This window comes from Astyanax mexicanus, chromosome 5 (genome assembly GCF_023375975.1).
Source record: "Astyanax mexicanus isolate ESR-SI-001 chromosome 5, AstMex3_surface, whole genome shotgun sequence".
In the NCBI taxonomy this organism is placed as follows: Eukaryota; Metazoa; Chordata; class Actinopteri; order Characiformes; family Acestrorhamphidae; genus Astyanax; species Astyanax mexicanus.
Genome location: NC_064412.1, coordinates 30,891,502 through 30,908,063, shown reverse-complemented (window position 1 = coordinate 30,908,063; position 16,562 = coordinate 30,891,502). Strand labels below are relative to the sequence as shown.

At 35.4% G+C, this 16,562-nt stretch overlaps 1 protein-coding gene across 2 annotated transcripts in view; it reads right to left on the bottom strand.

Moving 5' to 3' along the window:
* Window positions 1-882: 882 nt before the first annotated feature.
* The window catches only part of cacng5a (calcium channel, voltage-dependent, gamma subunit 5a), a 55,748-nt gene continuing 40,068 nt past the window's right edge, over window positions 883-16,562 (bottom strand). For both annotated transcript variants that reach the window (XM_007252121.3, XM_049479750.1), the window contains 4 exons: window positions 16,446-16,532; window positions 7,923-8,063; window positions 6,554-6,699; window positions 883-5,617 (listed from right to left, as the gene is read on the bottom strand). In XM_007252121.3, the coding sequence (XP_007252183.3) occupies window positions 5,360-5,617; window positions 6,554-6,699; window positions 7,923-8,063; window positions 16,446-16,532 (632 nt within the window). In that variant the 3' untranslated portion in view covers window positions 883-5,359. The remainder of the gene's footprint in view (window positions 5,618-6,553; window positions 6,700-7,922; window positions 8,064-16,445; window positions 16,533-16,562) is intronic.

The following is a 16,562-nucleotide window of genomic DNA, read 5'->3' as shown; positions in this document are numbered from 1 at the left end:
GTGAAAAAGATAAGACAGGTCATCCCTCTACAAAGGTGCAACAGTAAACTGAGGTTTGGCTGGGGTTTTGTCGTGTTTTCTAGCTGTGCCTGGTCTGCGCTCATTACTCCTGAGGATTTTATGATTTGGAGTTTTTTGGCTCAGATCCACCAGCTCTTCCACTGCAGTTTCCAGGCCCTCTACTGGTGGTTGGTGGGTACATGCTGCTTTCCCACAATATTATTTACAAAGAATAATCACAGGAGGCCATTCATTGTTTAATAGACACACAGCTTTATTTCAGCTCTACTGTACAATGCACATAAAGCATGGAAATCACTGTAAAACAGATTTGAACTGTATTAACAGGTTCACTGACTGAACTGTTCTGCTTCAGTATCGTATGTTGACATATGTAAATCTCACATTCTGTACAGTTGAAGCATCATGGCAGAAGGCGTTGCAGCTATCGTGCAGCTATAGTAGTCACGCTAAGCAGGCTATACTTCTGCTTCTGCTACATGGTTGGCTCGCCCACAGATTAGAAGAACATCTATAAACAAGTTAAATCTCTATAAAAGTCTCTTTATTTTATTTACATCTTCAGTTAAATATGTACAAACGCAAGAGAACTGGAAAAAAAATATCAATTGTCATAAACTTTAAATATAATAATACATCTATAAAACAAATAATGAGAGTGGTTTTGTAAAAGGAGAAAAATTGTTTGTTTGGCAAGTTGCACATCGCGTAATTTTTAAAGGTCACCTTCCGCGAAAATCCGATTTTTCTTGTTTTTTGTGGAATACAGTAGGTCTCTCCGAGTTGAATGTGTACACCTGCACATTAAACTGTTTTGCAGCCCCCATTGTCTGCAGGAGCTAAGCAAAGAAATCCCCCCTCCCCCCCTCCGAAAAACGGGTGAATTTTGAATTATCTTTCTGCCTACGTAGGCAGAAACTCACAGACCAGCCCACCTTGGCTCGAGAAACTCCCAGAGGCGGAGCTGAAGCGACGCAACATCACCGCTCATCAGTTAGGAGGTGGGAGGCAGTGAGCGGCAGAGCGGTGGAGGGGCGTCGCAGTGCTCCTAGCCAATCAGAGGAGAGATATTTGCATGCTGTTTGCATGTATGAATATTCATGAGCAAAGCTGGAATCCGGTCATTTTGGACACACCCCTAAAACAGTCCATTAAAAAAGAGCTATACAGAGACACCTGAGCACTTTTTTTTTTACAAAAACGGCTCACATGTCATTCATTCATACTAGAGACCACAACTAGACATTTTAAAATGAAAGAAAAAACGACGGAAGGTGACCTTTAATGGTTTAATAAAATAATATTTAAAGAACATGTTCATATATATTTCAGAAATGTACTGTAGTATATCTACTGTATGTGAAATCTTTCAGAAAGAATCAGAATATTCCAGTTCGTATGTATAATCCTAACTTCCCGAAAGGTGTACAAAAGTAACCGGACACAAATGAATCACTCCAGGTACTGTAACATGCTTCTGCCTTGTTACTTGGTTGGACAAACTTTACCAGTCCTAGATGTGCAACTAACCACAAGTGGATGTTATTAACCTGTGTTTAACCCATAGTCTCAAAAAGTTTGTGTCCGGTGAGTAAAATATGATTAATATGACCAATCCAAACTGTAAATAAACACATTAAATCTACAAACATGATCAGTTTAACAATGGAAATAAATTGTAATTTCACTAAATAAGTTTGTTTGTTATAAAAAAAACGTAAACGTAAATAACACAGTCCGGATAAAATATTATGACCACATCCTTGTTACTACAATTACTGTCCATCTCATCAGCTCCACAGAGCATAAAATTCTATCTTAATTCTATAATTACAGACTGTAATCATGTATCTGTTTCTCTGCATACTACAGCTTCCTGTAGGCTGCATCATGTGACCACTGATTGATTATGCCTGTCACAATAATCGACTTATCGTACAATAAATAGACACATCTTCAGTAATTTTTTTTTAATAATGTGAATGAGTCTGTATGTCAACTTTGTTTCAAAACACTATTTTTATTCTATTTGATTTAATTTATATGTATGTCATTACTAATTGTGACTTCATTGCGTTCTGTCGAAATATAAAACTAAAGTCTAATTCTTGTACTAATTCTTTGTTTTTACACTAATTAGGTGCCAAATAGCCCAAATAGCAAAGATAAATAGAATAATACACCCAAAAAATACTGTAGCTGCTCTGTGGTGGTCTGACTATCCGGATGGGATTCGTTTTTCAGGGGGACATCTGTGAGAAATATTTTACACTTCTACTCAGTGATAAAACTCTTGCATCCGGACTGCAATTAAAAAAACAGGAGGACCAATGAGTTTTTTTTTTTTTTTGTCTTTCTTGGTCACATGACATCACGTTCAGTAGCTCCTCCATTTCCACTCACTTTTGTGTTTAAGTGGATCTCCGTGGAAACACGTCTAACGTGTAATTACGGTGCGTGGCAGTGGACAAATAGCTATTTTATTAAATGCGAGGTGACAAAACTCATAGATTTGTGTCTGGATGGGACTAAAATGACCTTATAACCATGGAGTTCAGCAAAAAAGGCTGGAATAAAATTACAGAGGACCCCACATAAAAGAGAAAATTACCCCAGGACCCCCTGAGAAACTAATCCCGTCCGGATAGGGCTTATGACATCCTGGCCATTGAGAAACAAGGTAAAAGGAGGATAATAAAGTGCACAGAGAAACAGACAGACCACAAGAGTAGAAACAGTAAGGTGGTCATAATATTCTTAACTTGACGTTACTGTGTATATACTGTATCTCATATACCACGACTAAGCTAATTAACTGCTTGGTTAATTTAATTAAAATATATTTTGCTTACTTTTTCCAACAATGTTTGAAGATCAGAGATTTTGGTCAAGCTTTTCATTTTCTGAAAATAAGCAAAAATATAGAGCTGTATCAATAAAGTGCTGGTGAATAAATAACTGTAAATAGAAGGTTTAAGAGCAAGTTAAATGCATTGCACTGAAAAACAAACAAAACAACTGATAAACCATAAGCAACTACAGTAATCTGCACATTCATAGCCAACAGCTGCAAATCCAGTATCACCTCCATTAAATCTGCCTCAAACCAGCACTGCTACACCAGCTATCAGACTGACAGATCAATCTATCTATAATAAAGTGCTAAAAGGAAAGATTCTGCGCTAGATTAGGAACTTTAATTTAGCTAATTCTGAGGAAAAAAGGCTACAATAGGCTATATAACTAATCAGGTAATAAAGTCAAGGCCAACACAGCTAATTGTAATTTTTTTCTCTTTTATGGTTAATAGATATTGGAATAACATCTGTAAAATAGCCTATGGAAAGATTCTCACCTTTGGGATAATGCTAATTGTGGATATAACACTATATCAGCTATCCTATTTTACAAACTTTCACATGGAAAAAAAATAAATAACCACAAAGATAACAGAGTTGAATTTTCTGATAACAATGTAGAAAACGTAGAACAAAATGTGTTCTAGAAAAGCAAAAAGGTTCTAGAAAAAAGGCAGAGGTTCTTGTTAGCATGTTCGCTACACACTAGCATGATGGACTAGCAGCTACTGTATACAGGAATGCAGTACGAGGGTTGAGTTGCCATCTTCTGATGAGCCAAAACTCCAGAAAACTGCACTGCCAGTGGAATTCAAACGAGAGGCACTCTCACACACATTGAAGGAGGTGATATCCTTTCTCTCAGAACGCAATAAAAACGGCAGCTTTCGTTAAAGACACTCTGGGAAAAGAACTGTGACCCGTCTTATAAAGTCCAACACATCTTCAGATTTCATGTAGGTGTACAGATGTACAGTACTGTGCAAAAAATCTTAGAACATCTGCTAAAGCTATTTATCTGAGCAGTAGTCTTTTTGTTTATTTGCTAAAATGCTAATATTATAATTTAACAAATAAGCGAATACATAGGACTTGAATTGTGGAAGCTCAGAAGTTAAATTTTTCATACAGTTAATGCATTTAATATCGAAGTAATATTAAAGTGGTTGCTATGGTTTCTTACATGGGTCTTATTGTGTTCCATGTTATTGCTAAAAGGTTGCTATATGGGTTTTGTGTTTCTTTGTGGTTGCTAAAGTGGTTGCTATTGTATTTTAGGGTATGGCATTTCATGTGGTTGCTTAGGGGTTCCACATGATTGCTAAGGTGTTTCACATGATTACTGTAGTGTGGTATTTCAAGAGGTTGCCATTATGTTGCGAGGTGGTTGTTGGAGTGTTGCCAAGTGGATGCTGATACCCCATGGGATGGTAGGTTGATTGGTACTACGGTAATGGTATCATCAGTACATTAGAGGTTTGTATCCAGGGTGATTTTGGTTGTTTTCAATGTTTCAAAGGAAGAAAAAAAAATCAAATGTTACATTGGATTCAAATATAGTTCTAGATCATACCAGATGCTGCTGGTCACGACCATTACCAATGTCATCAATGCCATATCTCAATGTTCTTTTTGTAGAGCAGTGGCTTTTTGCTTTCCCCTTGCAACCCTGCCATGCACACCAGTGTTCGCCTGATGGTGGAGTCATGAACATTAAACATTAGTCAATGTGAGAAAGGCCTTCAGTTGCTTAGAAGTTACCCTGGGGTCTTTTGAGACCTCACTGACTATTACACGCCTTGCTCTTGGATTGATATTTGTTGGTTGACCACTCCTGGGGAGGGTAACAATAGTCTTTAATTTTCTTTAATTTGTACACAATCTGTCTGACTGTGGATTGGTGATGGTTTTAGAGATGGTTTTGTTACCTTTTCCAGCCTGATGAGCATCAACAGCTCTTTTACTGAGGTTCTTAAATCTACTTTTTTCATGATTGACGATGTTACAAATTGCCTGCTTGATAGCAACTGTATGTCAGATCAAGAAGCTTCAGCCTAAACCATAAAATCAGGCCCAACAATCACTAAATGCCGATATCATAAAAAGGGAAGGAAAAATACAAAGATTAAATTGGATTCAAATATTGAATTAGATTATATTGAAATATATGAATTAAACTATAATTTAGTATAATCATTATCAAGTACATGTAGGTGCGAATACAGTGACTTGAGCTGCACACAGTAAAATAGTCTCACAAAATATTGATAACACTGCTAAAAATACATTTTACAATATTACTTTTTATGTTAGTATTTATTGTAATATTTATTGTAATATTTTCTTATATTCACAAAAACACAAAACTCTTACTGCTGAGATTAATATTTTTAAGCCGTTTTCGTGCCTGGCCTGGAGATTTTCTGCACAGTTCTGTATGCATGTGTGTGTGTGTGTGTTTGTGTATGTGTGTGTGTGTTTCAGCAGGGGGAGGATGACATCTGGTCATACTCGGGGCACTTGAGCAAGGCGGGGTAGTTGGAGCTCATCTGGAGCGAGGCTTCACTGGAGATGTCTGAGGGGCTGCGGCCACGGGTCCAGGCGTCTGGGTGCAGGAACTGGCCCGAGTAGTCGCTGCAGTTGCTGAGACGCGGCCGGTAAAAGCCCGGATGCGGTCGGTACATCTCCTCTGCTGTGTAGCGCTTCATAAACAGATAAACTGACATCACACCGGCAGCCTGAATAACAAGGAAAAAAATCGACATACACAGAATTAGATAAGAGATGAGAGGGGTATGGTGTGATAGTGTGTCTAGGCTGAACAAATTGTACCGAAAGTTAACAGCAAAAGTTGACACCATTGCTGTGCAGTGTTCTCCTGATGGTGGAGTCATGAACATTAACATTAGTCAGTGTGAGAGAGGCCTTCAGTTGCTTTGAAGTTACCCTGAGGTCCTTTGTGACCTAGTCGACTATTACACGCCTTGCTCTGGGAGTGATATTTGTTGGTTGACCACTTCTAGGGAGGATAACAATCTTTTTGAATTTCCTCTATGTGTACACACTATGTCTGACTGTGGTTTGATTAAGGTAAATCTCTTTAAAGACGGTTTTGTAACCTTTTTTAGCCTGATGAACATCACAAATGCTCAACACTGGTGATCACAAAATCGCCACTGTTCATGCTATGATACGCTTGTGTTGTAAAGAGCAGACAGATCCCTGTTTACCTTCAAACTAACTGCTAATCCTCGAGGTTCACAAACTTTTGCCACTCGCAAATATGTAATATTTTTGTCTCATTTGTTGCTATCTACTGCTCTCTACTTTTACGATTTGCGTAAAGTTGTTGTGAAAAAATTGACTAAAAATGATGTTTTAGTTCATATTTATGCAGAAATATAGAAACTATCAAGCACTACTGTAAATTCTTCAAACAGTATTTTATAAACAGATGGATTTTTTTTAGAAAACATCTTTACAATATCAAGAGCTATTACTAGTCAGTATGAGATTAAGAATGACAAAAAACAGCTGGCATCTTATTTTTAAAAGTTAAAAAAACTGAACTACATATAAAAGTGCCTACACAGTCCTTAACCCGCAACTGAAATGAAGCACAGGCTGTACCTGTGTAAAAATGGTGTGATGAGCAAAAGCAGAAGGAGCTTTACCTCAGTGAGGAGGAAGGAGATGGCAGCGAAAGCGAAGGACCAGCCGTACTTGTAACTGAAATAGGCTTCGTTTGTCTTTGTTCTGTTCAACATCTCATCATTAATGCTGGAGATGTACAACACCAGACCGACTACCAGAGAAAGACCTGCAACAAAGAGAGAGAAATGATGAAACTCCTTGAACCTTTTTAATATTATACATTATTTTATGCTTAAACAACCAGGCAAAAAACAAGCTTATATTGTTGATTATTTTATAGTTCTTATTGTAAAAAAAATATGCATATGTCTGTCACAATAATTACATTATCGACTTTGTAAAGTTGTGAAGAGGTAGAGCTGGTGTACATGAATAGTCCTAGTTGAGTTATGTTCTAATCCATATTATGGCAAGAACTGCTCAACATAATGAAGAAAAAAATACATTAAGAATTAAAGGTCAGTAAATCTAAAAAAATATATATATATATATAACTGCAGTCAAAAAGCATTGTGATGAAACTGGCCCTCATCAGGAGCGCCTCAGGAAAGGAAGACCATGAGTTACCTCTGTTGCACAGGATAAGTTCATCAGTATTACCAGCCTCAGAAACTGCAAGTTAACAGCTAAAAAATAAAAGCCACCTAAATGCTTCACAGAGTATTTTGGTTTGTTAAACTTAAACTTAAGTTACTACATGATTCCTTATGTGTTCCTTTATAATCTGCATGACTTTAGTATTCATTTACAATGTAGGAAAAAAGAAAAACATTAAATAAGAATATTACCAACACAAATTGGTCTTAAATAACCATAAATACTATTTATTATTGCTATTAATTATGCAACTAAATAATTTTGACAAGTAGTTATTGAAGTAGTTATTTTATCAGTTATTTAACAAAATAAAGTGCTTATATATACTATTTAGGGTGAGAACTAGGATGACATGTTTTGATATAATATATATGATATATAATATGATCCTCTTTGTTACTAAGCACAAAATTATAGGCTTTTCTATTGGAAGTCACCAGTAGTTTTTAAAGACTATTTAATAAAAAATAAGACTTACACCTAATATAAGACCATTAATTATTAGTTACGGTCTCACACAATTAAAGTTTGAACTGTTGGTTGGTTAAAAGGTTATAGACAGTAGAACATAGATTGGGAACCACTCATATATCACATATATATCACATATCACTCATATCACATATCACTTATATATCACAGTGCTGATGTACTGCTAAAAGAAGCAGAGTCCCAAACCAGGGTTTACTTCCAAATTTTGATGGACCACTTACTTTGCCCACCCTTATCCTGAGACTGTTCTTTACATACATTCTAACATTTTAAAGCCCAGCTGTTGGTCTGCTGTTGTACCTGAGAGGATGAAGAAGATTCCAGAGACGAAGGCCAGGATGGTGCGGTGCGGGCGGATGTGTCCGATGTTGTTCAGGACGAAGCCGATGAACATGAAGAAGAGGCTGACCAGCGGGAAGGGAGTGGCCGAGCGGATCATCTCTAAACAAAAAGACCAGACAATCACTGATCAATACCTGTTCAGATCCATTGATCACAAGGGGTTTCCCTCTATACATCTGTTTATGTGGGGCAATGATTCAGGCTTTATGAGATTATCACTGAGGAGGAAAATAATTACCGGCTGTTTGATGAATAATTCAACCGCACTTTCAAATTTCTCACTAAAATGCACCAGCGATCATAATCAAATTGAAATGCTTTGATTTACTGCATCCTGCTGCTGAGTTGACAGCTTACATAGACTGGCTTCATGAGTTGAACCTTTTAATGTAAATAAGTCTTATATAAATAAGCAGTATATGTGTACGAATGCTGTACTATACACTAATACTGTATACAACAATGGCTTACAAAAGTATTCATACACCATTTTTTACATTTTGTCAACTTACAAATTAATTTCCCTTTAACATGACAGACCAACACAAAATAGCACATAATTGTAAAATGGAATAAAAAAAATGATACATGTTTTTCAAAAAAAAAAAAAAAAATCTGAAAAGTGTGCCATGCAAAAGTATTCAGCCCCACATATCAATACTTAGTAGAGCCGCCTTGCTTTGCTATCACAGCTGCAAGTCTGCAAATGGGGTATGGCACTACTGGCTTTAAGAATCTAGAGAATGAGATTTTTGCCTGTTCTTCTTTGCAAAATTGCTCAAACTCAGCCAAGTTGGATGAAGAGTGTCTGTAAACCGCAATTTTCATGTCTTTCCACATAAGCTCAATAGGATTTAGGTCAGGACTCTGACCATTTGGTCATTCTAACACATGAAAATTATCAGAGTGATGAGGAGTGTTACTTTTTCGCCACATATAGCACTTTGCATTTAGGCTAAAAAGTTCAACTTTGTTCTCACAGAACCTTCTTCCACATATTTGCTGTAGCCTCTACAAAGCTTGTGGCAAACTGCAAATGGCACTTCTTATGTCTTAATTTCAACAACGGGTTTTCTTCTTGCCACTCATGCATAAAGGCCAAGTTTGTGGTCCTGTGGACAGATTATTCCACCTGAGCTGTGGATTTCTGCAGCTCCTCCAGAGTGACCATGGGCCTCATGGCTGCTCCTCTAACCTGTGCTCTCCTTGCTCGATCTGTCAGTTTGGGAGGATGTCCATTGCAGTAGTAAAATACATTTTTACATTTCTGGATGATGGATTGAACAGTGCTCGTTGGAATGCTCAAAGCTTGGGATGTGTTTTTATAACCTAACCTGCTTTACACAACTTCTCCATAACTTTATCTCTGACCTGTCTGAGTTTCTTGGTCTTCATGATGCTGTGTTCTCTAACAAACCACTAAGGAATTCACAGAACATATAATTATATTTATGTATTTGATTGGAATAGTTTTCGTTCCACTTCAATATTTTATGCTACTTATGTTGATCTATCACTTAAAATTTCAGTAAAATACAGATTAAATATTATATTAATGTTTAAGATTATTTTGTCCTGACCGCTGATCCTTGATTACAATATCAGAAGGTGAGTAGACTTTTTAGAGGCAGCTAAATCATTACATTTAAATTTCAGAAAAAAACAAAGTGTGAACTAAAAGGACAAATCATGTAAAAGACTCATAATTTAATTAGGACACAGCAGTAGTTTTTTTAATCGGTCTCTTGTGGCCACCATATAAAATCCCTGTCATTTTAAAATGTAAAGTGGAACAAACCCATAATTTCGATAATAATATAATATAATATTCTTATTGTGTAAGAAAGCCTGTAAAAGGTTAATTGTGATCAAGTAGATGGCTAAAAGTCAAATTGTCAAGCTCATTGGATATCAATGTCTGCCAGAACTGAGAAGATTGGAAATCGGTTGACCTCTGCCATCATGCTGTGCTGAGGGAGGTCATCTGTTTTCCCTCTTGAGACATTGTTTCAGCTGATCCATTAGTTCTGTACAGTCTCCCAGTATCTGCCATGATAATGTATGTGCACATTTAAACACGCTCTGTTTGGGTTATTAGAGCAAGTCCAGCATTAGGGAGCTTCAGAATGGAAAACTCCAGTTGTGTGCAGTGAGGCCCTTCTAACCCTTCAGAGAACGGGTGACAATAAATGCATGTAAATAATTACATAATTTTTTATCAGGAAATATATATATATATATATATATATATATATATATATATATATATATATATCATAGCTAATGTAAGTGTAAGAATTTATTTTATAATTAGCTAAAATAAAAAACAGCAACTAATTCAGAGCATTAGTCTGTGTTTTTCAGTTGCTACAGGACTCTTATCTGACTCACAGCGGTTTTAACCAATCAAAGCTTTTTAAAATGGCTTCTGCCCCTGCGTGACTGCGTGCCCCTTCTCCTGATTTTGAGAAGGGTGTAGTAATGAGTCTCTTAGCAAAGTCGCAGGACAGTCTAACCAATCAGATTCATGATTTTCACTCAGGGGGCGGGGCCATGGCTGCCTAACCCCTTCTCAGCGCTGTGTTGAAGGTGTTACGCATAGCTTAGTCAATAACGGAGCTTATGCTGGATTAGTTCAATAGTTAGTTAACTTCATGGAATTGCGACTGTAAATAAGTCAGATATTATGTCACATCATATTAAAGAGCCTTTTTAAAGGCTCTCCTTCAATGTGAAACTAATTCACAATAATAGGCCGCCTGACTGGTGAGTTTTTGTGTGTACTTAATGTTTTGGCTGCTCTGGCGAACTGTAGACATACTAATGAGTGATATTTGTTGAACGGTTGTACTTGTAGGAAAATTAAGCATTTATTGTTGGGTCTATTGTATACTTTTGTAGTTTGTAGCTGTATTTGTGGGTTGTTGATGTGTATTAAGTTAATATAACTAAGTCAAGAAAGAGAATATGCAGTTATTGTAATATATGTGTTGTACGACCGGCGGCGGGGTGAGGGGTATGGGGGGTGGTTGCAGAAGGGGTACCCACTATATTCACTGCACGCCACTGAAAAAACTCTATTTATCTTATTATAAGTTGGATTATGAGAGTTTTACTATATGGAAGCAACAAGACATGAATCTCTGACATGAATCCTGACAAAACTTAAACAGAACTGCCAATTGTAAAACCCACAAATTGTCCCACAGTCTTGATTCATTATATTTACACTCTCAAAGTTTACACACGACCAGCCCACTAGAAAAGGCCAAGGCAAAGATGGTAAAAATGCAGTGCTGACTTCATAAGGAGTCATAATAGCAAAATGTAGCAGTGGGTACCAATATATCAATACCAATTTTGATACCAAATACATATATTTTAACATAAACCATACCATTTAATACATTACAACATGCCTTCAATCAGTCACAGAAAAAAACACTGTATCTTCAAAGTGGTAAAAGCTTCTAAATGTTCACTGAAAGTCAGTGGGAAAAGGATCCCAGGTCTTCCCAGGTAAGATATGCACTCTTTATATATTATATATGCTGTATGTGCATTGACTTAAATTTACTTCTGTGTAGGGGTGCAATAAAATATTGCTAAATGTATATTAAAGTATTGCAACATGTACATGTATTTATATGTAAAGATTGTTGTCAGACAGTGGATCATTTTGTGTTGTGATACAACCACTAGATTGTAGGGGTGTGACGAAACACTTATCTCACGAGACAAGACAAGACAAGATGAGAAACAATGGTGGGTTCATGAGATGAGACAAGATTTTAATAATACATTTTTTTTATTTCAGAGTTGAAATATATGATTGAAAATATTTAATTTGACTGTAATTCACAAAATGCAAAACTGCAGGTGAATTTTTAAATATTTCGTAAGTGATTATCATGTATTATACAAATACTGCAGCTGGTTTTACCGTAAACCCAACAACTTCTCTCCTGTATGATCTCACATGAGTCCCTTCAGACCTAGGCCTGTCGCGATAATTAAGTTATCGACTTATCGTACGATACGTTTTTTAACCACGATCATTTTTCCTGACGTCGATAACAGCCATCGGGTCTCCACGCTTGTTTGTTTACATGAGAACGCTAGATTTCTAGTGGTGCTCTCTCACCGGCTCTCTGTCTTAGGCAAAGTCGAATCTGTCAGACCACGACATCTATCGGTTAATGAGTGTAGTGCACGCAGAGCTGCACCAGTAACGGTGCCTCCACACACACACACACACACACACACGGCGAACGTATTTGAGCTAATGTGTGTTTTACAGCATATGCATATATTATCAGAAAAAAAAATATGCAAGTTAATTAATGTAAATATTACTTTCATCTACTTTTTATAAAGGTCTGTTTAATATTTAATGCAGTTTTTTTTCAGAACACACAGAGTCCCAGGGTGGTTGTACTTTATTTGTTTTATTTATTTAGGATAAAAATTATATTGGAAGCCCAATGTCTGTTCTAAATAATAAAAAGTAAGTTTCACTGTAAAATGGTGTAATAGTATTATGCTAGTATATTATTACTGTGGCACACTGTCTTAAAGCTCCTTTGGGAGCCCAGAAGCAGGAAACAAGCATTTTCTATAGTGACAATTAAAATGACAATATTATGGTTTATCGCAATAATTTCTGGGACAATATATCGTTCTGAAAATTTTGTTATCGTGACAGGCCTATTCAGACCTTTTTGGACCTATTGTCAGAATCCCCCCCACGGGAGGGGTCTGTATTTAACTGGCAATCCCCCATGATTCTATACAGGTCTGGCAACCTAGGCCTGAATCTCAACATTTGTTTTGGTTACCTGTGCATTACCTGGTAAGTCTTGCGAAACACATTTAACACCTGATGAGAAATACTGTGCTGTTTTAATCGCGCATCAAACCCCTACTAGGTAGCAGCGTTGCACTCTGTCTTAGAACCCACTGTTCTGATTTCATAAATCTAAACTATTATTTTACTCAGCTTTTGTAAATATGATTGTATAAATATGGGTATTTTATACTATGATATATGATTAAAATGTACAAAATTACCTTGATTACAGTTTCAGAATATATTAACAATAATACATATTATTAAATTCTTATCACTGTATGTATTGTATATGTATTGTATTGGAGTGTTGAAGTTCTTGCCAATATACATCCTTATTTCTTAACCAATGTAAAGGTTCTTCACATTTGCACTTTAACTCATCTTATTACAAACATGGTTCTTTATGGAACAAAAAGTGGTTATTTTAAAGCATCGCTCAAAGAAATGTGAAAAGCACCTTTATTTTTGGGTCCATATGTGTATTTATTAGGGGTGGGCTCTAAAATAATATCCCGATATTTCAGGGTATTTTTGCGATAACAATATACTTGGCGATATAGGAAAACTAAAATATTTAATTCATTTCAGGAATATAGTATAATAGTATAACAGCATAATCATAATGTGGCAAAATAAATAATATAGCATAAAATAATATAATGCAGCAAATAATATTGCAGAATATTTAGTGCATGCATATAAACTGCAAACTAAAGCAATCATACAATAAATACACCTAAAGCTTCACAGTAAATAATAGACTACTTTTAAGACAGAACAGCCCTGTTATCACGATATGGAATTTTAATATCACGATATATCTGTGTCACGATATATTGTATACGATATAATATTGCCCACCCCTAGTATTTATGGTCATAAATCACATTTACATAGAGATGTGATGATATCAGAATGAGAACAAACTTCAGCCTCTAACTTAACTTAAATGTCATGATGAACTTGTTGTGTTCTGAATCTCTAACGGTGCATAATAATGAAGGAAAAGTGCTGTAGTGCCAGAGTTCACACAAACAGAAAGAACCGTAAGGTTCCCTCATTTTTGAATGAGCAAATGTATTCAGTGTAAGCAGCTTTGTTCATGCCTGATATCTGGCTCCATTACTTATTTATGTATATATATATATATATATATATATATATATATATATATATATACACACATATGCTATTTAAAATATATAATAAACACAGAGGAAAGTGCATGTCATTAAGTATTATTAAGGCCAGTTACTAAGGAAATCATCCAAGCACCTATAGCCTTATTAACTTCACCATTCAGTGCTGTAGAAGAAATCACAGCCAGTCCTAATTATCACCATCCGGCTCAGCTCTACAGAACACTGCTACATACACGTACAGCACGTACACCACATCACACATCACCTCAGCTCAGCTCAGTCCTCAGATTTCTCTCACAACTCCCGGATCCTTGCTCATCTTTAAGGCATAATCAGGGCAGTGTTATTTAATAGCTGAGAACACAAAGATGCTACCCTACTTAAATTTTTTACACATCTTTTTTATTTTTTTATCTATTTTTATATCCTTTAATAATATTTGTGATGCCATGTTCTGTGCGAATCCATCATTAAAAATGGAATGGATCATCAGAAATAGTCCAAAACTACATTTAAACAGACTGTCTACAAAACTGTAAACCTTAAAAATCTTTAAAAAAAGCTAAACTGCAAACCATTATCTCCTAATATAGGCGAGCAGGGTTAACTGAGTGAGTCACCAGGTGTTAATGAAGATAAGCAGACCAAAGCGTACAGCTTCATGAGAAGTAAATGACAGCCTGAAGCCAAGGGCAAGCCTGTAACGACGAATGACAGCAGGAGTCCAGAAAGACAAGTGGCTTTAATAATATTCCTAAAATAAAAGCAAAGCTCAGAGAAGGGCTCTAAATAAACTACATACTAAATATGCAAAGGTGCAAAAATCCAAAGAAAAAATCCAAGAAAAGCAACAAGACTAGAGACAAACCTAAGAAAGCTTTAAAATATTAATATCCTTCTACTGGTTGGAGCTGGGCTATACAGTAGCATTATTACAGTAGTAATAATGACATATGTAAAATAGAAATATGTAAAGCATGTTAATTTATATATAAGTAATACTAAAGTTACATTTTTGATTAAGAAAAATGTTAAAAAAACAAGTTTTACAGCTCAATAAACAGAATTTAACCAGGTGTAATCAACACATATAGAGCAAAAAAGATAACTACCGATCTGTAGAAGAGTGTAAGATTCTGAAAATGCAGACCTTTAATTTGTTAAAAATGAAACAGATCTGTTTTCAGGTTTAATCCACTATATTTTAAATATTACTATATTTATAGGACACAATTTAAAGTCTTACTAAATATGAAAACACTTGAAAGCATAGTTTTTCCATCATAAATGTTTTAAATAGCATTACTATAACAATTCAAATTAATGAGATGTCAAATGGAAATTTGCCCAAAGGGTCAATCATATCACATCACTAAAATCTCATTCTCATGTATTCAAGGCATTTGTATCAAGTGATATTACTTTATCATTTTGGGGTAATGGGAAGTCTATGAAGGGATGTATATACGGTTTTGCTTAAAAAAAATATTTTGTATTTTGGAGTTCTACAACACCAGCAAATCAAACTGTCATCAAATTATACCATTACAATCTTAAAGAAGCATTTTAATACTATTAATCACATAAGTATCAAGTGATATTACTTTAGCATTTTGGAATAATGGAAGGAAGAGTAATTTAGGAAAAATACAGTAAAGACTGGGAGTTGAATCATTAAGCTCATACTGGTTGCCTGGTAAAGGACACTGGAACTGACACGAATGAGCACAAGGTCAAGCTGAGGTCAAGAACCTCTACAACAACAATCTTAAAAAATAATAGCCAAATTAAGCCACTATAGACACCTGCTATTGTATTCCATGCCTGGCAACCCAGGGTTTAGAACTAAAGAACTTGGGAATGGGCAGTGTGCAGGATCTTGGACTGAAATGCACACAAAGATTTCTGCTCTGTAATGAACAGATATTGTTGGATATTATTCTATTAAAACACAGAAAAATCACATTTATGATGTGCTTAAAAGTGAGAAAAGGAGAAAACTAATGTCAGAACCTTTGTAAAAACTATATAAGTGGGATTTAAGAAGAAGTTTCTTCATAAGAACCTGGTGAATTAGGCCCAGTGTTTTACTTAGATGCTAAAGACTACAGAAGTATAAGAAAATAGCTGCTTCATGCTAATAAAAATCATTTTATTCAATATGCAAATTTTGAATATATTCTATTTTTATATAATTTTATATAAAAAAATATATTATTATATATTTTTATAGAATATGTATTTTTTATATATTAATATATTATTATATATTTTTTTGAATTTTATATATTATTTTAATATCATTTTTTATATTTTTTTATATAGTTTTATATTATTATATATATTTTTATATAATTTTGCAAATATGCTAATAAAATTCCATGATAATAAAATTCACTCTTATCCGCAAGGTAACTGTCAAGCATACAGTAAGTCAAGCCCTTTAAAGGGTTTTTGTATCAACTATAAAAGGCATATATCACTTACTCAAAACACTGACTGTGACATCAGATGTTAGGTGGACGTTGGTGGGCATGATGTACTCGATGGTGAAGCAGCGTCCCTTCTCTTTACCTGAAACACACCAGCAGAACATTAATCAGA